This window comes from Rhinolophus sinicus, chromosome 16 (genome assembly GCF_057876585.1).
Source record: "Rhinolophus sinicus isolate RSI-liver-muscle chromosome 16, RSI-T2T, whole genome shotgun sequence".
NCBI classification, from domain to species: Eukaryota; Metazoa; Chordata; class Mammalia; order Chiroptera; family Rhinolophidae; genus Rhinolophus; species Rhinolophus sinicus.
The window spans coordinates 24,877,049-24,901,148 of record NC_142516.1 but is presented as its reverse complement, the minus strand read 5'-3'; the positions used below and the strand labels follow the sequence as shown (position 1 = coordinate 24,901,148).

At 43.3% G+C, this 24,100-nt stretch overlaps 1 protein-coding gene across 4 annotated transcripts in view; it reads right to left on the bottom strand.

The window, feature by feature from the left end:
• Positions 1-24,100, bottom strand: part of ABCA1 (ATP binding cassette subfamily A member 1) — a 122,259-nt gene that overhangs the window by 55,844 nt on the left and 42,315 nt on the right. For all 4 annotated transcript variants that reach the window (XM_074330781.2, XM_019734159.3, XM_019734160.3 and 1 more), the window contains exons 6-8: positions 13,795-13,916; positions 11,542-11,718; positions 2,901-2,993 (exon numbers count right to left, since the gene is read on the bottom strand). In XM_074330781.2, the coding sequence (XP_074186882.1) occupies positions 2,901-2,993; positions 11,542-11,718; positions 13,795-13,916 (392 nt within the window). The remainder of the gene's footprint in view (positions 1-2,900; positions 2,994-11,541; positions 11,719-13,794; positions 13,917-24,100) is intronic.

The following is a 24,100-nucleotide window of genomic DNA, read 5'->3' as shown; positions in this document are numbered from 1 at the left end:
GGCACCATAGATGACGCAGTTATTCCAAACTGTTGGCTCTTCCCAGCACCTGTCTTCGGGGCAAACCCCTACTCATTGTTTTCTACCTCAGCTCACGCTGCACACTTCCTCAGTGAGGCACTCCTCCTCCCAGGAGGGGTGGCCATTCGTCCAGCAGCCCACGACAGGTGGCTGGAGAACCATCCGTGGAGAGAGCGAATGGCTGACTAATTGACTGCTTCCTCAACCCACTGCAATGGCCTCCTCTGCCCTTGCCCCCACCGCCATGTCTTCTCAATTTAACAGCCAGAACGTAAACGGTCTCATACTCTAGGTCACATTCCATGCCCCTCTGCTCCAAACCCTCTGGGCATCCCATCTCACTCAGCAGAAATCCAGCCTGACCAGTCTCCACGGCACTCACCTCCTTCTCCGACCTCTCACCTCCAACCACCTTCTCATTTTGTTCTGGCCACACCAGTCTCCTTCCTGGTCTTTAAACGCATTCTTTAATTGCGCCCTACATTAGTGTCTGTATCCGTGGTTCCTCCTGGTTGGAGTGTCCTCCCTTCTCCATTGACACACTGTCATTTCCTCCAGGTTCAACTGTCACCTTATCAGAGAGGACTTCCCTACCTACCTCACTAGCTCCTTTACCCTGCGTTATTTACTTCATGGCACGTATCCCTGCTGTCACATTATCCAATGCCCTGTCTCCCACCCCACACGAGCCCCACGAGAACAGGGCAGTTCGTGTGTTCACTGCTGAGTCCCCAGCCTCAAAATGGCAGGTTGGTGCTGGGTGGGGAACAGATGCTGCTCCCTGTCCTGTGTTCCCAATCTTATCACCTTCCCTGTCACCCAGACAGGAAGCTCAGGTCAGCCCTGACTCATCTAGATGCATGCAGCTGCCAAGTCCAGTTCCTCTGTATTTTCTTTCTTTGAAGAGCCGCCTATCTATCCTGTTCCAGTTTCCATCAGAGGTCATCAGACAGAAAGTGGGCTAGAGTGGCAAGAACATGGGCTCTGGAGTCTAACAGTCCTGGGTTCAAATCCCAGTTTTGTGAATTAACTACCTAGGTGACTGTGGGCGAGCTGTCTACCTTTTCTGAGCCTCCATGTCATCTGTAAAATGAGCACAGTCAGATCCACTCATATTTGTCACATGGATTGTACAGGGAAATTGGGTGAAACTGCACGAACCAGGGGAGTTCATCAGAAAATGTTAGGTCCTTTTGCCTTCAAGGGTTATGCTTTGGTCAAAACAACCAACTTTCTTTCTAAACACTGAACAGATAAACAAGTGCATTCATTCATTCATTCATTCATTCATTCATTCATTCATTCATCTCCCATTTGTCCCAGAGAAATAGCACATTAGACAATGAGTAACCTATGGTCAAAGTAACTTAAAGGTTTTCCACTGAGAGGAGTGGGTGGCCCTTGCTTGCCCAGACCAGGGAGCAAACAATCCACACAGAAGCAGCTGCCAACAAAAATGTATATTGCTCAGTGGGAGAGTTTCTGCCTCATCAGAGATGGGAACATCACAGGCTTTCGATTATTTTTTCACTTCAGACAAAAGGCAGGCCAGTGACATAAGAGGCAACAGCTGTACCCAGACCCTGAGTTTAAAGGGAGTCTCCCATGTTACAGTCCCTGCTTGGCTTTCTCTAAGGCAGGGAACCCGCAAGAGTACTACAGGGCATGTCAATGCCAGCTCACAGCGCCCTAGAGAAATGGCTATGGACTTGCAGGGCAGTTTCTGTTTCTCTTTCTGCCTCCTGGAAGAACCCCAGGTGACCCAGCGTCTCCACCTACAGAAAGGCTACCAGCATTCATAACTGAAGTAACAAATGTCAAGCTGGAAGAGGCTTCTCCTCCTGAAAGGGACACAAAAGCCCTTTTTGTGTCAGACACATGTGAGCAGAATTAAAAGAAAAAAGAGCATCGAAAACAACACTCTGAAGTGTCGACGGTTTCATCTCGTTGTTTTCTGTCTTTTCCAAACATTCTGCATTTTCCACAGTGAACATCCTCCAAAACAAAGTAAATGATCCTCCAAAAACAAAGTAAATTTTGATATTTGAGAAAACAATGATACAAACACCAAAACTTGAGCTCGAGATGCAACTCAAAATAAGGCTGGACCAAGTCTGAGAAAATATCCCCACAAATTCTTCCTACCCAGTGTCCTACACATGAAGGCCTGTACTGGTCTGATCACTGCCCCTGGCTCAGCTCCTTACACACTGGGCTCCAGACAGTTCCTCCTTTCCCAGTCTAATCTGAAACAGGGCAGGGTGTCAGAAGGTAAAGCACACACTGGCTGGGAGGCCAAGGAAAGGTTAACTGCTTTTGTAACCACCTATAGGCCCTCTGATCCTGTGACAAAGGTTATTCTGATACATCTGTCAATATGTGGACCTGAAAGGCAAACTCAACTTAATGTTCATCAAGAAACTATATTCCTAAAGTTGAACCCCAGAGGTTTGATGTTTATAATGGGAAGATCTAAATTAGTGGTACCCATGCTATTCCCTTTAGTGAGCAAATAAATGTTTTGGTAAAAAGATTCTCTGGCCTTGCTACTGAAAAAGAAAAATGGAGAAATTGCTGATAAGACAAATGCAGCAGCACCTGAGGGATAAGCGGGAATTATCCTCTGTACATGAGTCATTAGGGGCAGGAGTAACGATGGAAGACATTTCTAGGCTAAATATTGGGTCTTTAGCCACTAATTAGCTCTGCGACATCTATGAGTCTCGATTTCATCTCTAAAGATCAAACAAGATCATTTTCAAGATCACTGAAGCTTCTAAAATTGATTGTACATATCAAAAGGACCCTGTTAGCCAAATTCAGAGCCAAGAAAAGTAATAGTGGATGGTTTGACTTCTGGTGCTAGAAAGACAACTTACCTCTACGGCCAGAGCCCCGAGACTATCCAGCAAAGCTTCTGTGGCTTCAGCCAGCTCCTTGCTCGGGAAGAAAGATGTAGAGTTTAGTTGCACCTGGAATGAGAAAAAGAAAAATACTTTGTTTTTAAGCTCCAATGTAAACTTGAACTCTCTATTGAAAATAACCATTCATCATTTGAGTTTAAAACACAAAAACCCATTCCTAACCAAAATAAGACACTAAAATTATTCTAATTATATGTTTACAGGTTGTTTATTTCAGATAAGAATTACTAATTCTTTGATGAATGCTTTCAAGGGGTGTAAGGATAAAGATTTAAAACTAGCTGATATGTAATACATAAAACCATCTCATATGTCAAGTGTGTGTGTGTCCAATGCAATTCTGACCACCAATTCCCAACTCTGTCTATGGTTCTGTAAGACAGGGACATGGGAATGGCCTGGAGAAACAAGTTTGGGATGGCTCAACAAGAAAGGGAAAAAATGTAAAGTTTATAGCTACCAAAGGCGTGGGAAGAAGGCATTCTCTTTCATTCTGCTCAAGTCTGCACTGGTTCTAACACTGGAAATGTGATACAGAACACTTATTTTTATGACTAATTTTAGTCAAATCTTTATATTTACTCATTTATATATTTAATTGCTGTTACAGACCACCTACTTACACAGCAAACGTAAGAAAATAATTAATTAGGCCCAAGGAAAAGATACATTAGAGCAGAAAGCCTAAGCTAGAGAAGAAAAGGAACGCTGATGGACAGACTCTGAGGCCAGAATTGTGATGGCTGAGGAGTCTCAAATTTGGTTCCAAGTTTTCAGACTGTCAAAGAGAAAAAGATATAGGAACAGTTTCATTCTTATCTGTCAAATGGGGGGAATAAAGTTCTTCAGGGAACACCCATGTTTCCTTCGTGCTTCTATGGGCATCGCTTTATTCAATATCAGACAGCTCTGAAATCGAAACGGCTAGGCTATTTGGGATATTTGTCTTATGTCAGAGATTGTTGTGAAATTACAATTCAGACTGCATGGGAAATGGCTGAAAGTGAATGGATCTCATTAACTCTGAGGAATAGCATTCTGGGATGTTTTCCTTTAGAAAGGACTCCAAATGCAGAAGATGAAGTTAGTATCATCATGATTATAACATCCAAGCATAATCCTGAACGTCCACGTCAGAGAGAATCTGTTCACAGGTTCTATGAAAGAATCTGTCCAGCCTAATCCACGAGCTCTTCTAGAATGGCTTATCCATTAGCATTCAGCATTCCCACACTCAGTCCTCTGCTGGATCTGTGGTTCCCCTTAAACACTATACTCAGGCAGGTCTCTATGATACCACTCATAGGCTGTATTAATGACTGTTCCTCCCATGAAGTACTTCATGAGCAAAAACAGGTGGGGTGTTTTTGATTTTTAATTTCTCTCTTCAGGTTGACATTAAAACTAAAGGTTACCACACTAGAGGTTAACCTTACACAGAACTTGCAGGAAGGAAAACGTTTATAAACTGGGAGATCTTAACTGGAAGACATAAGAGGTAAAGTGTTTTAGTGCTTACCACAAGACCCACAAGATGATATATGCTCAGGATTGTATAGCAAAACAAAAAAATGCCAAATTATTGTAAATTTTTAAAACTTAAAATCTAATAGTTAATCCATTTCTTCAATAAAGTATGAATGTAGATAAGTCTTACAATTCTTGTCACTGTGCCCCCTCTTCTTTGGGGACCTGAGGTAGCTACAGAACCCTAGGCAAATGATTTCAATTCCCCTGGCCTCTATTTTCTCAACTATACAGCAGTTAATAATGCTGTGCACATATCCTAGCATTTTCATGAACATTAGAGGCCATGTGCAGACTACCTTGCACTGTATCTGCCACATAGTAGGGCCTCACAATCATACACAATTCCATCCCTGCCTTTCTTTTCCCTTCCTCAAAAATTTACTACCAAAATTAAAGTGCTCTTGTCTGCTACCAGGATTTTCTAGTTCTTGAAAAGATACACATCCTTGTTGCAAAAATTTCCCAGGGCCAAGAGACCAAAGAAAGAGGCTGGCAACTCCAGAATTACACCTAGAGTTTATTATGGGAACTTACAAACAAAAGCAGGATCTAAGGCAGCAAGACAGTAGGTCTCCACACCGGAAGGAGACGTGATATATATAGCCAAGCTGCGTGTGTTAACACAGGGGCTTGTAGCCACATGGCGTGGGCTTAAGAGCTGTACAATTCAAAGCAGTAAACAACTTAATGGGCCCACTTTTCTGGGTAAGAATGGTCCCTTCAGGTGATCTGGGCCCGCCTCCCCACCTCCGGGGGCAGTCAGGTCAGCTTGCTTCTTAAGATGGCAGAGGTCACATGAAGTACCAGGAATCATTTCACCTAACAACCCTCCGTTTCTTGGCTAGCTCTCCAGCATTGTCTCCTGTAGCCTCTCTCTGCGGGGCAGACCTAGAGCTATCATCTGAAAGCACATCAGCCACACTTCAATGTGCTATTTCTACAATTATAAATACTTCCCAGTGCAAGGATAAGTATATTTATCACACACACACACACACACACACACACAAATTTGCCCCAAAGTTGACATTTAAGTGAAAAAAACCTGAAACAACACTATCTATGATTATGTATATATATCTACACCTACATATATAGATTTACACACACACATCTGTATCTTAATGTATACTTATGTGTATCTTCTATATACAATAATATTGATTTCACTTTTACAGCAGTGATATAAATTTATACAAAAGGAATCTATTAAAAGGAAATATTAAATTAAAATGGTACCAGTTGCACTTGAGTACAACCAGAATCATGACAGACGATTGTGAATGATGATTTTGCTAATACAGTGTGGTCTTGGGAGCTCCTGCAGGGGAACTACTTGTGGTGCTTGTGAAGTGTGCAGACTCCAGGTATCTACTGAATTAGAAGCTAGGAGGGCTACCCAGGAATCCCTGAGGCCTTCTTCTGCTGACTGAAGTGTGAGAACCACTCAGACACAGCACTTGGGCAATGTACACACCAATTTTTAAAATATTCTCTGCACGAAGGTGGTTGTTTGTACATTCCACATCTGACCCATACAATACTGAATGCTTCGGAGTGTGAAGTAGGGGAGAGAGACAAATCAGTTCACCTGGCCCTGAGTGGGATGCAAGACATTCCAAACACCTATGAGGCCAGGTATGTCACACCAACTGTACACACGAGTTACCAAGTGCAATAGACCAGGTTTCTAAAACTCCAGACCCAACACTGGCCCATTGTCACCATTAGCAGTCAGCTTTCCCCTGAAGGGTACATTTCAGTGAGCAGTTCACGGTGTTCTTAGAATAGGCCTTCGCCATCTGAATGAATTTAAGTCTTCATAAGTAATGATTTTTTTCCTTCAGGTTTTCCAATTTAAATGTCTTAACTTTGTGACAAGCTTATCCTTCTTATTTTAAAAGCTACGCAATTCAGCAAAATTCCATGCACAGAGCAGAGCCTACTGCATGACTATTTAACCTATGCATGTAGTTAACCATGAACACACATATAAGGACCTTGTTACATTTACTGTGCATATCAGGCATCAATGCAATACCGTATCTTACTATACGACTTTTTGTCAGTGGTCGAGCTTTGGTTTGTTTAACTTACTGATTTAGGTTTTGTTCTCAGAAAAACATTGGCTAAACCCATCCATAAGTAATAGGTAGAACAGTCAATGCCATTATTAGGATTTTTTTACACTAATTGTTTGAGATTAAATGCTCAGTATTCATTAACAGTATTGACAACCTATTGTTAATACAAACAAATTTCCATTTTCAAAGGAGTACTGACTGGAGTTACTCATAGAGGTGTAGGATGATGTCACAGGGTTAAAAAAACACACACAATTCAAATTCAGCATCAAGCTTAAAGCTTAGATCATCTATTTTCCATCTCACACCACTATACAAAATTAAATTGAGGTAGATTAAATAAAGAGCTAAAATTAAAACTGAAAGTTTCAAAAATACGGGAGAAAATATACTTATGAACTTGAGGTAGGAAAAGCCCTCTTAAACAAAATACAAAAAAGTCCAAATGAAAATGGAAAAAAAATGACACCAATTTTCAAAAGCAAAAACTGTACACCAAGAGACACCATAAACAATGTGCAAAAACAAGGCAAAGACTGGGAGCGTGGATTTTTTTAAATTTTACTATAAAAATGGAATACCATGTAGCAGTCAAAATTAACCAGATGTCACATGGCGACATTGGCAAATCTCAAAAATCCTCTGTACCTTTTTGTATATTTGACCTATTTCATAATTTTCTTTTTAATTCAATGAACGATGATAAGCGAGGAGGGAGGAGGACAGGAGAGAGGTGGGCAGGAACGAAGCAAGGATGAAGAACCGAAGCTGGCTTGAGTACCTATCAGATAGACCTGAAAGACGTAACTTCCTTAAATAAAATTAACCCTAGGAAATAGGCTTTGAAACAAGGCCACAAAACGAAGTCGGAGAACCATGTGCCTATACTCCATTAAGTGTGGTGTCCTGCTCATACTTACTTGACAAAGGCAGGCAACGCTTGCCAAATCATTTTTCCAAAGAGCTCCAGTAAACAATTCAGTTTGGAATTCCTGCTATTATTTTTCCTAACCAAAAACATTTCTTTGGCTATGAACTCATATAGGTCCCTACTGACCACAGGACACAAGTGGTTTTGTTGTATGAAGAAAGGAAAGAGGGAAAACAAAACCTTTAGTGATGGACTGTACATTCTGTGTTGAGCGGACAAGAATTCATGTATTATTCAATATTTTTAGAACATTTTAAATACTGTAATATCATTAGAGGAAGAGTGCACAAATGCTTATTGTATTATTCAAAAGCTCCTACCCACTTCTGCAAAACGTGTTAATCACAACATAGCAACATTTCCTGAAAGCATGACATTCTGGGGTGCTGGTCCCAGCATGACAAAGGCCATTGTGCCCCATCCTTTCTGGGTCTAACAGACAACTTCATTATATTCCTTTTTTCCTCACTAGTTTAATAGCTAAATCGTAAAAGACTGAAAAGTAACAAAGCAGTAACCCACCAAAGTCATTTTATACCAACTCAGTGTCCAGCGCAGTTACTGGCACATAATAACTAAGTGCCCAGTAAATGTTAGTGAAAGAAAAATCCAAAGAAAGGGAGAAGCACATTAGAAGAGCTAGAGATGGACTGATGTGAGTCCTGCATCAAAGGTCATTCAAATGCACAGAGTTACTCTGTTTAGTATTCACCTCAGCAAGTCACCCTCTGGAGCCTCTGGTGGCTCCCCTTGCTCTAAAGATGAAGCCCAATAGTCCAATACAACTCAAGAGAGTTTGCCCCAGCTAACCCTGGCCATCTCCACAGCATCACATCATACCATTCCCTCTCCCATCAAATGCCCCATAGCTACGGCCACTCCACTCTGAGCTAGTCAATCATGTGCAGTTCCCTTAAATACCACCTTCTCTTCACTCCCTTCCAGACGCATGCACATGCCATGTCCTCTGCCTGGAACATTTGTCTCCTGTTCTTTACCTGGGTAACCTCCATTCTTTAGGTTCCAACTTAGAGAATGCTTCTTTCCTGACCCTCAAAGATTGGGTTAAGAGACTCCATTCAGGGCCTGCCCAGCATCCAGCAGAGGGTCTGTCACTCTGCATAACATCTGTTCCTTGCTTGGTCTGTCCCATCTACTACCCCACCAGCAGGGAAACTCAGAGAAAGTGGTACCTTGCTCACCACTGCCTCTCTGGCCCAGTGCATGGTGCAGATCAGGGTTCAATAAATAAATGCTGAATAAATGTGTTTGTTTATAGACAATCACAATATACAGAAAAAAGTCGAGGCAGGATTACTACGAATGCATTAGAAGTTACAGCCAAATGGAAATAGAAGACAGAACATCTGTGAAATGAAAAGGTAATTGAAAATTCCTTTCAATTTACAAAAATCTTATCTACACACAAAAATTTCAGGGACTCTACTACTAAATAAAGGACCTGGGGATGTATTTTCAATATAACGCACAATTTGTTTTCCTCCTACGAATGCATGTTAGAATGTGTTCATTGGGACATTCCAAACTTCCCTTAAACACTCACATAAAGTAGACTAAAATCTTGACTTCACTTTCCTCATATTCAGAAAATCCAACTCAGGACTAGGATTTATATGTTTTAGTTCAAACTGAAAATAAGCCAAATATCAGCTACAAAGACTATCAGACTATCACCACACAGAAGCAATCACTGTCTCTTTCCAATGATTTACATAACAATAAAGTTTTACTTTGAGGAACACTTTAATATTTTTAAATCAACGTAAGGAAATGTAAAATTCATGTCGGGAAGAAGGTACTACTCTTTTAAATACAATTCAACCATTTAAGTATTAACTTTTGAATTCGATATGTTCAATGCATTAAAATACTTCATTTTTTGCTATTTCTAAACACAGTTAAATATACCTATTACCACATAGCTCAGGACCAAATATCAAACTTCTACCTTAGAAATCGCCGCACTTTTCAAGGAAGGAATAACTGAGGCAAAAAATTTCAGTAGAGATGGGGTTGAGCAGTCATATTAATACAATGCTAAATTCACCAAAAATGTACCCCCATTTCTGTGCTCCCCTTTTCCTACGGAAATTAGGTGAATACAGAGTCTGAAGAGTAAATCCATGAGGCATGTCATTCTACCATTTACCAAATGATGAGGACTGCAATTGCTTGCTGGAGCAAAAGCAACTGTTGGAAACAGGTGGCCAGTAAAATTAACGAAAGCCAAACAAAATCTGATGCTTCACTCAAATGTCTGAATTTCAGGAAGGAGGAAAGAAAAAGCAACTATTTTCTCCTGCAAAAACAACCCCATGCAAATGTTTGATGGACTAAATGTGACAAACTGAAGTATCTAGCCCCAAAAGTCACAAGCCAAACCCCACCTGTATTCCGAGCCATTGTCTAAAAGTCAAGAAGACACCAAACAAAGACCCTTCAAGACAAGGATGACTTTATTGACCCCTCCTCCACCTGTTTCTTCCAACTACACACAGCCCAGCTGTCACGTCACTGGCCTTCTGGGAACCTTAGAGCACCACTTACTTCACCTCCTTTCTCCCACCTTTGGGAACTTACCCCACTGAGTTCCACCTTTGCAAGAATGTGCTGCATGAATCAGAAGCCATGTGAACAGAACTCTCTGTCCCACAGAAACTGATCTTTCCCTTTTAGGTCAAGACAATGGAATCACATGGATGTACAATCCAAGCTGTTACTGAAATGGATGTAAATCTGTATGCCCATCTTTCCTAATTCAAGAACCAGACACTATCTTCACATCACTGAGACAAGGGGAGCCAGGACTAAAGCCCAAGCCTAGCTAATCCCGCATTCGTTCTGCTGTGACTCACGATGTCCCATGTTGGCAAAGACTCTTATTAGGGAGGTCATCAGTGAAAATGGACGGGAGGGCCACCCTCAATCTACAGACCCAGGACCTGTGAGGTTTCCAATCTCAGCCTTAAAATTGGAATTATCCTGGATTATCTGGGTGGCTCCAATCGAATCACATAAACCCTTAAAAGCAGTGAACTTTCCCTGGCTGGAGGCAGAGAGATGTGGCAGGAGAAGTCAGAGAGATTTAGTACCTCTGGGAGGACCCATCTCTCTGCAAAGAAATTATGTGGCACAAAGTCCCAGAGGACTCCAATTTCTTTTTATCATAACGAGGAAACAGCTCTTTCCAGGCACATCTTTCTTCCAGGGCTCTTTCCATGGTTTTAAGAGAATGCACTAATAAATCAGAGTGCTATACAGGTGAGTAGGAAACCAGAACACTGGATGCTAACTGATGCTGTTGGAGGGGCATTTCACCAGAGCTCTCAGAAAACTCTCCCAAAATACACCTGTGCTGGAACTATAGACACCACTCCAAAGACCAAAATGTTCAGGTTCATCCCCTTCTTTGAATAAGAATGAACATGTATTCTCATGGACTGCTTCTCTGAACTATTGATTCCTATCAGACTTTGTTGGCAAACTTTTTCTCTGCAAATGCAATTTTGTCATTGATTTAGCTAATTATTGAATGTACTTCCATCCAGTTCCAAGGTTTTCCCACTCTGACAGCTCACAGTGTTTCCTTTCTGATGAGCTTTTTAAAAAATGAATAGATATCTATCTCTCCATCAATGGTTTGGAGACTTCTTTCTAATCTGCAGAACCCTTTCTTCAAATAAACTCTCAAAATCTCAACTTACTATATATATATATATATATATATATATATATATATATATATATATATATATATAACTAAAACAAGTCTTCTCTCTGATTGAAACAGACACAAGCAAATTCAGGCTTACACTCAGAGCCACACCCAACTCATGCTTCCTCCATTCCTCCTTTGGGAGATAGCCCAAAAATTTGTAAGAACAGTAAAATATCACTGAACTAAATTATATCGCAAACTCCCAGCCAGCGCTATGTTTCTACAAAAACAAAGTCAGTGTTGTCCAAGCAGAAATTTCACATTCCAAAAGCATTAGTGCTTGAAGCCTCTGCCCACAGTACATGTACTCACTAGGATGGGCTTCAGGACATCCAAGTTGGAAAGAAGGACTTGCTCTGCTGCATCCAGTTTCTCCCGTGGCAGGCTGCACAGCTTTGCAACTTCTTGGTCGCCTAGTTGAATCACCTCTGCTAATTGTGCTCCGCTGCACAGATGAGTCAAATGTAACTGGTAGCCTTGCAAAAATACCTGGAAGCATTTTGTGCAAAGAGAGACAAGCAAAACTGGATTACAGAGATGGGAAGCTGGATCCCTGAAGCCCTTGCAGGGGGACTTTGCATCACACAGCTTTAAAGAATGGACACCAGTGCAATAGTGCGATGCAGCGGGTCTCTTTAATGAACTTGGGAATGCATCAAGGCACGATCTGACAGGACATTTAAAACCTGAATGTTGTGTCTGACTCATCATCTCCCACACTCGTCCTTGCAAAGGAAAATCCTGAGTCCAACTCTTTTTCTCAAAAGCGGGACATATGATTCAGTGACTAAGAATCCAGAGTCTGAACTCCTGAAACCACTTTTATTAGAGAAAAACATTCTCATTATTTTGGAACTTATAATATCTTAAACTGGGGTTGGGCTAACTTATGGGGGGGGGGGAGAATTTATACTATTTATTTGTAGGTACATACATTTAACTGATGCGAAGAACTATGTTCAAGCAATTTCAGAATTAGGAAGTCCTCATTTTACTTGCCCCAGAGCAGAGTACCAGAAAGCCAAGCTTCTCATCTCATTGATAGGCCAATTCTAAGTCATTCTTATCTGTTCATTATAGAAGACCCTCTAGAGAGCCTCTCCTTGGTCATATTTTGTTTCATTAGCTTCCCTGGGCCAAAATGAACCGAGCTTCTTCATGTGTGGTCCTCACTGTCCGTTAGACAGCAAGTTCAATCAGATGGGGAGCCTTGCTTTTCCTGTTCATTTTGTGTCCATAGTGCTGGAACATTACAGACAGTAAATATTTGTGGCATGAATGAATGGGTGATGCAAACGCTTTATTACTCCATTACTACCTCCCCTGTTAGTTTAAATTAGTGCTGCTTGACCTGCTTGTAGGACAACCTATTGTGAGTGATGGGCCAAAAGCCTCACAGGACCCATTCAGCTTTCTAACACTGCAGAGCATTTGGCCTGCCATGGTTTGCACTAAGTTTTCACCTACTGCCAGGTACTCAGGCATACTTCAGTTTCATTCCTTTCTCTAACTAGTCCTGCTGCCAGCCTGTCAGCTTACCTTTAGTATCTGTGTTTAAGAGCACTGACTATGCAGACTCTAATTACCATTCAAGGACCACCTCCGCACTAAGGATGCCCCTTATTTTAAACTGATTGGATGTGACAGATATGAATTGGCAAAGGGCGGCGGAAATCATGCTAAATGTAACTATTTTCAGACGCCTGCTGCCTTTGGCCCATCTCCCAACCACACAATTGGTAAACACAAAGCATATTTTCCTGGTTTCATAAGGGCCAGCAGTAAGCACATTTTTCTAATTTTAAAAGTTCTAGATCATGTATAGCAAAGATCTTATTTTTCAGGCATAAACACTTCTACTACTTCTGCTTATTGTAAAGACAAGCTAGTATGTAGACATGAGACAGGATAAGGAAGCAATTTCCCCTTTCTGCCAGAGAATAAACTTGAGAAGCTTCTCTGAAAATCAATAACCATGCAAGCTGGGTGTGCTACCCACTGCATAGGAGCTGTATGCTGTCTATTGATGCCAGGGGATGTTTTCTAAGAATATAACGCTAAAATTCTACATAAACACTAATACTACTTCCTGGTTTTATAAATTAAGAGGAGAAAGAAAAACCATTTTCCCCTTATATACCTTTCTTGTCTATCTTTAAAGGCAGCACTGAGTATTCTAAATCTTATAATAGAGCTGCTGCAGACCAACAATCCTCAACCCTGGTTACTGTCTCAGAACCATGAAACTTTAAAGAAAATGTTTGTTTCATCTTAACTTAAACTCATCCCCCTCTTAGGAGGAAGTTAATAAAAGTCAGCTGATAGGCAGGAAATCAGTTTTATTTCAACCAGCTGGCCCATGACGCCAGAATGCACATTCCACTCTCTGAACAATTTGGCAGTGCCAGCCTGAGCAGGGAAGTGAAAATAGGTGAAGCTGACTTTGAGCTAACACCCTCTTTCCGCGCCATTACAAAGACAGGGGTTTATTCACTGCTTTCCAGGCATTCCCTAACAATGTAATTGCCATCAGTCCCACAGAGGAAGCTGAGGGCCGCAGCTTACCTTGCGGAGATTGACATTGGCCTCCAGTATTTTGTCCACAGTAGGCCTTGGCAGAGACAGGTTGTGATTCAGGAATCCAGAGAAGGTTTCATTGTCCACCAGGAAATCCTGAAGCATCAAGCCTGCCGAGAAATAGTGTTTTATTTTCATTTATTAAGTAACTCAAAAAAAAAAAAAAAAATCAGCACAATGTGGCAAGTGGAGAAAAATAAAATATCGATTGCCTCATTTTTAAAACGATGGCCAACCACAGGGTTCTGTCTGTGGTATGCACACAGAGAAACAAGGTTCGAGGAGCTTGGCCTTATCAGGGGAGACATGCAAAGATTGCTTTCTGAAGACATGGAGAGCCACACTCCGCATGGGCTCCTAGACTCAGGGTGACAGTGCTGTACACACACACACACACACAGCCTTCCCTCGCTTTTCAAGGCAAAAGCCAAACCCATCCCACCTGAGATCTGTGACACCCACTCCACTGCTCCTGTCTCCCCACGGCCATCTCAGATAGCTAAACCCTCAGCTACTTTAAAGTCCTATTCCCACAGGCCCCAGGGCTGATATCCTCTTGATGAAGAAGAGTGGGTCTCAAAGGTGAGTGAGCATCACAGCCACCTGTGGGGCCTCTTCAGAAAGACTGCTGTTCCCCAACCCCAGAGTTTCTGATTCAGGGGGCCTGGGATGAGGCCAGAGAATCTGCCTGTCTAACAAGCTTCCAGGAGATGCTGCCGCTGCTGGTCTGGGAGAGCCACTGGGGTGGAGTGTAACGCATGTCAAAGCACCTCCACAGACATGGCCTTGTTTTAATGCCAAACGTGGAACACGTGATGCAGAGCTCCGCCACCCAGGGCCGCCACGCTTGAAGAAAACACACAAGTATATATTTTTTTTAAAAAATCAACCCTACTAATGATTGCAGGATTTCATACAAAATCCCTTTACATGGTAAGCCCGCCAAGTACACGTAGAGAAGGCTCCCAGCACTGGCCAGAATTTCAGTTCCCAGAGTCGGAGTCTGGGCCTGTGGCGTCACTTGGTATTTCATATCATCCTTTGGAACCCCCGTTTCTTCATGGCTAAAATGAGAGGTTTCTGACCTGATGCGTGATAGGGGGCCCCCAGTTCTTAAATACCATCATTTTCCCTGCCCTATTTCGTGTGACTATCCACATCTCCCTCTTAATAACCCAACTTCTTCTTGGCAATAAAGAAAAAACCGCCCATCGTAACCACATGGCTGGGCAGGCTTCATCTGCAGACTGCAGCCCACAGACCCAGGCACTAACCGACCTCTAGGGGGCAAACTTCCAAACCCAAATCATTTAACTGAAGAGAGATAGAGGTTAGATCTCAAACTGGGGCTATGGTAGGAGGCTTGAAAAGGACAGACGTTAAACCTGGGCGCTAAGGGGATTGTGTGTAGAGATGTCATAGGAGGGCCCAACAGCCCAACCAGACTCTCATCAGTGCTGCCTGATCCAAGTATGTTCTGCCTAAGCAAACATGAGTGATACGCAGTTATAGAAAGGATCAATTACACGTAGTTCACAATTAGTTACTCCTCATGATGCCTTTGAGAAGCTGTTCCTTGCCCAAGAGTGTTCCTCCTCAGAACAGGAGCTGCCTGGGGCTCCCCATCACACGTGGCACTGTCCTGGGGCTCCCCATCACATGTGGCACTGTCCTGGGGCTCCCCATCACATGTGGCACTGTCCTGGGGCTCCCCATCACATGTGGCACTATCCTGGGGCTCCCCATCACATGTGGCACTGTCCTGGGGCTCCCCATCACACGTGGCACTATCCTGTAACCGTGAGGCTCACTGCCAGAGTTGTCAAACCTCAGAACACCTAAGACACACTCAGGAAGTGTGCTAAAATGCAGTGGGTTGAGCCGAATCCCCAGAGATCCTGAAATAATGATCTAGAATGGAGCCTAGGGATCTATATTTTAATAAGGAAGTACCCCTTGTATTTCCAATGCAGGCGGACTGGGGACCATATTTTTAGGAATGTTTTATTTGCATACTATCTCCCCTAGCTTATGCCTCCAGGACACAGAATATGTGTTTTATCTCACAGTGCGCAGATCAGGGGCTGGCAAAGAATTACTGGTCAGTGGGTGATGGCTGGATAATAAATATTAGGAGACAGAATTGCACACCTGAAATCTATGTAACTTTACTAACAATTGTCACCCCAATAAACTGTAATTTAAACAAACAAACAAACAAATAAATAAATAAATATTAGGAGATAGGATTAGGACTGTGATGATTCCAGAACTATCTGAGCAGCATCACAGGAGACTTTCTTTCAGCTGAGCAAGCCCAAGAAGGGCCCAGAAGTGTCAGGACGACCCCGCCACCACCACCACCAGCCACAGCCCCTGAGTAAACAGGATCCCTAGAGACTGGTACCACACTGCCAGGTACACAAAGTGACATCTGGGTATCCCAGCATCCCTATGGTAGGGGCAAACAGGAAGGAATGTAGGAAAGCCAGGGGCTTACACTGAGGCCTGGCATGAAAAGCCCGACACTGGGTATTGTGGAACAAAGGAAGAAGCACCATACTGGGGGTCAGACCTCTCTGAGCTCTGGACAGAACAGAGTACACACGGAGCTGACTCTCACTGCACAGGTGGGCCACACATCCCTGCTGAGTGTAAGAAGCCAGAGCAGCATGCAGCTATTGTACTGGGCTACTTCAGCACTGCCTCCTCCCTCCCGAGCAGGGCTGCCCAAGTGTGGGATGCGGCCCCGACTGGACTTGCACAGGTCTCGGTGGTGAGCAACACTCTCCAGACTGGTGAGTACACTCAGAGTATTTATAAGACTCTTCTGTTATGTCAACAGGCTCTGACGATGAGAACAACTGGAAGTGACCAAACTCCAACCATCTATCAGTGAATCCCCTGGATGAGACCTAAGAACCAAGAGGCTGATTAAACAGTAAATAACCCTTGGCAGGGGTGGTGAGGTCACTGGGTGGGGAAGCAGCAAGGAGGCCAAAGATCCCTGGCAACAAAGAACTTACATTCTGGTCACATGGATACCACACATGTGGGCTCTTAGATTCACACACCACTGACACAGCTACAGTCAGTGTGGACCCAGAGAAGCAACGTGTGTGGTGCACGGGTTCTCCACCTCGCTCCCATTACACTCACACAGGAAGGTTTACGAAACTCCCAGTGCCCAGGCCACTCCCCTCAACAACTGATCAGAACTGGGACTAAGACCCAGGCATCAAAATTTTATAAAAGTCCCCAGGTGATTCCAGACAAGTTTGAGAAACAATGGTATAGTAGAAAGATCAGGGGTGTGAGACCAGAAAAGCCTAAATTTGATGCCAGACTCTGCTATTTATTAACTGTGTGGCTTTGAGAAATTCATTTTGCTTTCCTGAGCCCAAGTTTTCTTACCTAGGAGGTAAAGATAGTGTCCACCTTTCAAAGATGTGAGAATTAGAGATATTCACATATAAAGCATGAAGAGTGAGCAACTGGCTTGTGGGAGGTACTCAATAAATGTTAATACTTTTGTGATTTTGAAAAGGATTCTCTTCACTCAACTAAACCAGTGTACCACAATGAAGTATAGAGAACAGGTAAGGACACAGACCCTGCCATCAGGGAACTTCCAAGGCTGATGAAGAGGCAAATCAATAAAACAGAAGGAGGGATGAGGAAGACAGTTCATGGAAGCGTTTGATTAAGACAAGGTGTATCTGCAAGTGTGGGACCATGGTGGGGAGTCAGGTTGAAGCCAAATTCTGGAAAAGGACAGAGAGCCAAAATTCTCTAGAGGCTGTGGCTGGTGAGGAAGGGTACCGTCTCTCATGATGGCTGGAACTAGGACAGCCTGCAGTGCTATGCACATAGTAGGTTCTCAAAAAAAGTATTTGAATGAATAACTAATGGACAAGCAGATAAACATAGAAAGAGGAGATTCCTTAAAACCTAAGAGTTGGAAAGGAAGATGAGAGAAGAAAGAGAGAGGAAGGTAGTGTGCGGCCAGAGTGCCGTGGCTTTGTATCTCTGGTCTCAGTTTTCTCCTTATGTGGCTGGCAGAAAACTGAGTGGAGAAGCCAAGAATATTGAGAAAGCCAGATGTCTGAAACAGACCTTCTCCTCGTAGCCTGGTTAACACCTACCCCTTCTTTATGACTCGGACCATGAGTCATCTCCTCCAGGAAGACTGCCCTGATTTTCCCACCCGCAAGCTGGGTTAGGTGACCTACTTCTGTGCCCTAACAGCAGCCTGTGTTTCCCTCGGGCACCGCACAAATGAAGCTGCAGTTGTCTCAGCAAACATCTTTCTACCCCGGAAGAACAGAAGTGCCTTGAGGGCCAGGACTTTGTAACTCCAAAGTGCAGCAGTATCTGGCCCAGAGGAGGCACTCAGTAATTGGTGGATGCATGAAGAAATAAATAAACACAAGTAGTGAATAAACTAATGAACTGACATGATCTGGAAAACAGCCAATTATGGAGCAGTAAATTCACTTTGCAGTGGTTAGGCAAGAGTGGAACAGGACATGAATATGAAACAAACCAGGTCAAGATAACACTAAAGTTTCTCATATCCCATTCAGCTGCATCAGCCCAGGTCAAGAAGACACTCAGGCGAGTGGAAGCTGGAAGCAGGGAGTGGGGAAATGTCAACAGAACAAACAGGGGTGACAATGGCATCTACCTCAATGGGCTGAGCTGAGAATTAAATGAGAAAATGTACCTAAAGTCCCAGTATAATGCCAGGCACTGAGAAAGGTGCTCAATAAAGGATGGCTAACATCATCATGACTTTCAGGAAAGACTGGTCTCATTAGCTTCATTGCTAATTTGACCCTAAAGCATAGGCTTTTAGAACAGATAAGAACACAGAAGCGATTTTGCCAACTAAGTGGAGAAGTTGAATTTATGATTTAAGGCGTGTGTGTGTGTGTGTGTGTGTGTGTGTTATATTTGCCTGGCTGAGTTCCTGAGTCAGACAGAATTCTTAAATTCTTTCTGCTGATACACTCTATAAGATGAACAAAAGGCCAAAACTGACTGATTTGTCTATTCAGAACTTTATAGAGGAATAAATAAATCTGGTATTCTACAGAGAATCAGTGGGAATAATCACACCTATGAGGTCACCACAAGGATGATGAACATTGATGGAAGATGACCAGTCAGAAAAACCAGTCTTTAGAAGCAAGACAGGGGACGACGCTTAGTAGAAAAGACAGTCACATAACCATTTAACTTGGCCCAAGTGAGTTGACATGACTTCAATTTTCTTATCTATAAAACACGGGGTGAGAAGATGATCCTGTGGGTCTTCTTATCCATAGGACACTCGGGGTAAAATGAAATCTGCATGGATATAACATCAGAAGATTGAAATTCAAGTTCCAGCTCGGCTGTGCCTTAACTGTATCATCATGAATCTCTCTTTTCCTTTTTTCTTACTCTCCCTGGGCCTCAGTTTCCTTAAACATACAATGGGGCTAATAACATTCACAGGCTGTCGTGAACACCAAGATCAGGGATGTGAAAGGACTTGTTTATAGGGAAAGAGCTGATGAGCCTCAAGAGTTTCCACGGGTAACTGAGAGGGTACGAATGCTGTCCCAGAACAGGGCCATCAGGGAGCTAGGCTGGTCACTAAATCCTGAGTTTCTGCTGCCTACAAAGACTGAAAGTCACTATCCAGCCAAAGGCCAAGAGGGCTTTCCTGCTGCAATTTCTCCAGTATGGACCAAAACACTTGATTCTCTGACCTCGGCTTCCTTGCTTTTGCCTGGAGGAGCCTACCCAATTCCCAAGAGCTTTGCTTTGGGAGCAGTGAGGTGGGACAATGAAGAGGAGAAAAAAAAAATGCAGGAGCTTGGAATCTAAAGAACAAAACAAGCAAAGTGTATATTTTGTGGGCTGAGGAAGAACAGTACAGCATCTTGTTTCGTGCCAATCATCTGGGCCAGGCCTCTGGAACCAAGCTAAGGAGATGCTTCCACAGCGGGTATTGGAGTGTGGTGGGGAGAGGCCCTGCCCCCGAGGATGCTTCCACAGCCACTTAGTGCCCAGCTGCTTCTGTCCAGCCAGCCTGACAGAGAAGGAGAGGGGAGAAACGGAGGAGACGGAGGAGGAGGGGAGGAGGGCAGCAGCAGAAAGGCGGAGGAGGGAAGTCCTCAGCCAGAGAACTGGGGTTACTCTCGGTCAGTGCCCTCCAGTCCCCAGCTCAGGGTTTCGGGTTTCAAGATTGCTGTAGTCTCTTTTGTTCAACATGAAAAGGAACCACAGCAATCAGCTGCTTGAGAAGTGAGTGGGTGGAGGAGGCAGATGAAAAAAGGAGAAGTGGAGAAAGAGATCAGGTCAGCCTCCAAGGCCCAGAAACTCTTCTTAAAAGGACCCCAGGAGGGTCTTCCAGCCTTCACCACGTCAAACGGGTAATGGCCTTGAGGGCCCTGGGCCAAATTCTAACTTGTGGCTTTACTCAGCCTAAGCTTGTCTGGCTTTATAAACGAGACCTTGAAACAGTTCTCTGCTACAAAAGGGCGGGTAACAAACATACTCAGGTGTCTTCTGTTGTTTTGGTTTGTGTTCCTGATGCGAGGGCTGTACTTTCTCCTCTAAGCATAGCTACTGCCTGCTTCACTGAGGTGGCTGGACCTTCTCTGGGAAGACCAGGGCTCCTCTGGGAAGGCCAGGGTTCTGGAGAAGCAGGTAACGCAGGGTGACCTGGTTGTTCCCTGAGGTGACTCCTTACGCAGGTGAGAGTGGGCCAGGAGCCTCAGGACCCTCCTGCTGTGCATCTGGGCCTGGGGTTCCCACCCCAGGAGGAGTTTCCTTCTCTACAGTGAGGGCTTGCTGAGGGATACTAAGACATACGCGAAAGATCTCAGGTTCTGGAGTCTGGCTAAACTGGATCAAATCTCAGTTCCAGAATTTTCCAGTTATGTGGCCTTGGAGAGGTCACTTAAGCTCTTGGAGCCTGCATTTCTCTATAAATGCAGGTCTACCTCACCAGGGGTGTGGCTTAGGTAAGCACTAATGACACTAAGTGTGTAAAGTACTCTGAATTCATTATGAGTGAGCACATACACGCTGAAAATTAAACAAGTTCAAAATAAATGGTGATCAAGTCATGATGGCAATTATGTGATGGGGGTTCCCACAGAAACCAGAACATTTCGGGTCATGCTCCATGAAGTCTTTGAGACAAGTACTAGGGAAGCCAGCGTCCCTTCTTGAGACCAATGGGAATATTATAACTTTAGGAGCCACATAGTTCTTCAAGCACTTTACATGTAATATGAACTTGCATTGGTTCGACAAGCTTTTAAATGGATACTGAACCACAAACACTAGTGCTATGGTTCAAAGTAGCAGAATTTCTCGGGGCTCCTTGAAAGCCTGTAGCAAAAGATGCTGTATAAAGACATGATCCTTTCCCTTGCCTTCCAAGAGGAGATGGCCAGAGGGTCAGATGAGCAGAGCTGTGAGCCTCCAGCCCTCTCTGCCACTCCAGAACCAGTCATCATTGAAACCGGGGGACGGAAAGAGACATCACATGACACATCTTCCCCCGATCCATCTACTAAGGCAATAGCAAACTTGTGTCTTACTGAGAAGTGGCCAACGGGGTAGAAGTTGTTGTAACCAGGCCCTCAAAGAGCCTGTGGAGACTGTGGCCCCAAAGAAACAGGGTGACCTATTCACACTGGCCAGGAGCATCCTGACGCAATGGGGGTGGCAGACACAGTTGAGCTGGCTCTGGAAGCCCGGAAAGAAATGGAAGGTAACACTGAGGAGGTTGCATTGGCCCAGATGAATTCTGGACCTAAAAGGAAGATGAGTTTATGAGTTAGGGGCTGAGAAGGGATTCTTTCCAGGGCTGGAGTAAGGAAGGACTGTTACTATACATAATGTATAAATAGCTTAGTTTTTCTTCTTTTAAAATTAATAAAATGTATTACGGGACAAGGTAGTGGTTTGTGGGCAGAAGAAGGTGATTAGCGTTTACTGAGCATCAGACACGTTATGTGTATTATTTTCTAGAATCCCTCAAACAGACTTACAAGAAATGTATTATTCCCATTTTTCAAATGTGGAAACAGACCCAGAGAGGTTAATATCCTGCTCAAGGTCACAGAGCAAGCAAGTGGTGAATTTGAACCCAATCGGCTGTAGCTACAAAGCTTTTGGCTCTTTCTACTATACCGGGAATTAAATAAGTCACTTTACTCTTTAAAAATGCTTCATCACACTTGTGGCATCAAAGGCAGCATCACGTGTTTGGCATCAAAAGCAGATGCTGCCACCCCTGCTTCCTGGTGTTGGAATTAGACAACATGGCAGCATGGCGTGGGGGGAAGTTGCTGAGCTTTGGGGTCCGACAGACATGGATTCAGTCCACAACTTTATTACATGATCACGGGCAAAGGCATAACACTTTCCAGCTTCTGTTTCCTCATCAATAAAACGGGGATGATAATATCAAGCTGCTAGTGCCCATGTAAGCCTTAAATGTAACAACACATTGAAATGTAAAATGGCATCGTTACCTGGTGCAACATAGTCTTTTGACAAAGTGTCACTCTAACATTGCCCTTTTGTGCCTCGGGACAACAGTGATGAGAGGGCCAGAAATGGGAAGCTCTCAACAAGAAACTCACTGAACTGCCAAATTGCTCTTTGCCACACACAAGGGAAATAAATCTTATGCTGGAAAAGCAAGAGACATAAAACACTGTTCTTGATGTTAACAATCCAAACTTTTTAAAGTCAGTCCGATATTGTGGGGTACGTGCTGGCCTGCAATTGAGTACAATTGTGTTTTCTATTCTTGTTTGGGTAAAGTTTACCTTTGATTTGATTTAATTGAAGCAATATTTCAACACAGCACCTGGATGCAGCCTGGCTGTGACAGGTCTAGGAAACCTTTTTCATGTTAGCTGGAAAGGTTTCAAAATAGGAAACCCTAAGATCCTAAATCAGAACTTTCGACAAGTACCCTGTTTCCTCGAAACAGTATTGTATTATATTATATTATATTATATTATATTGTATTGTATAAGACCCGGTCTTATATTATAGTAAAATAAGACCGTGTCTTATATTAATTTTTGCTCCATAAGATGCATTAGAGCTGATTGTCCGGCTAGGTCTTATTTTTGAGGAAACACAGTACATGTAGAACATGAATTGCAATCATCCAAAGATTGAAAGAAATTTCCAGTCTGATGACATAATATTGATACATATGTCATCTGATCTCTCAACAAGATGACACTCAGGGGGACCCACAAGAACAACAAAGTTTGGGGCTGCAACGTCAACTTCAGCAGTTGCTCAAGGGAATAAAGGGGTTCAGGCAGGAAAGGAGAAGTGGCTGTCTGAATCACAGGATGTTCTTTCTAGACAGGCCCTGGGGGACATTCCATCTATGCCTGTTACCCATGAAGCCAGGAAATGGAGGAAGTCTGGCATTTCTCTCAGAAGCCCTAGTCTCCTTTTTGATCCCAGCCCATGAATGCCTAGTATCCTGTGACCTTGGAGAAGTGTCTGGTTACCCTGGGCTGCTCCGTTTAGCATGTAATAGCAGAGTATGAAAGACTGAAGTTGTAGCTCTTTTCCTGCCTCTTGCCAGCTGTGCTTCCTTAGGCAAGTTACTTAGCCTCTCTGAACTTCAACTCCTTCGTGTGCATAAAAAGGAACAAAATTTCCTACCTCACATGATGGTTGTAAAAATGTAGTGAAATTAAAGTACAAGCCTGGTACTTCTTATGTGCTAGAAACTGTACCAAATGTTTTACCCTTATTGGCTTATTTATTCCCCCACAATATCTCTAAGAAAGATTCTAGTAATATCTCCATTTTGAGGAAACTGAGGGACAGAGATGTTATGGAATGATCCAAGATCACAGCTGGTAAGCAGGAGAGCCAAGATTTGAACCAAGGCAGCCTGACTGCCAAGTCTGTCCTCTTAACACTAAATTGTACTGCCCAGTGGATGTTTACAAGATGAAAATTTTACATCTCCTTCCCTCAACTCCCTGCCACAGCCAACTACATTGCCATGTCACCAAAGCCTCCCCTGCCCTCTGGGGATCATGCCTTTTGACTTTCAAAGATCAAAGCAGAATCAAAGGGCCATACAGTGAGTTCCCAGTATTGCTAGGAAATCCAAAAGCCAGAAAGTTATGACCCTTTTCGCTAAGTAAAGCTCACCATAACCCTCTGGACTTATTTCATAAAAGTCTTACAGAACACATCAGAAAGGCCAAACAAATCAGATCAGCATCATGAATATACC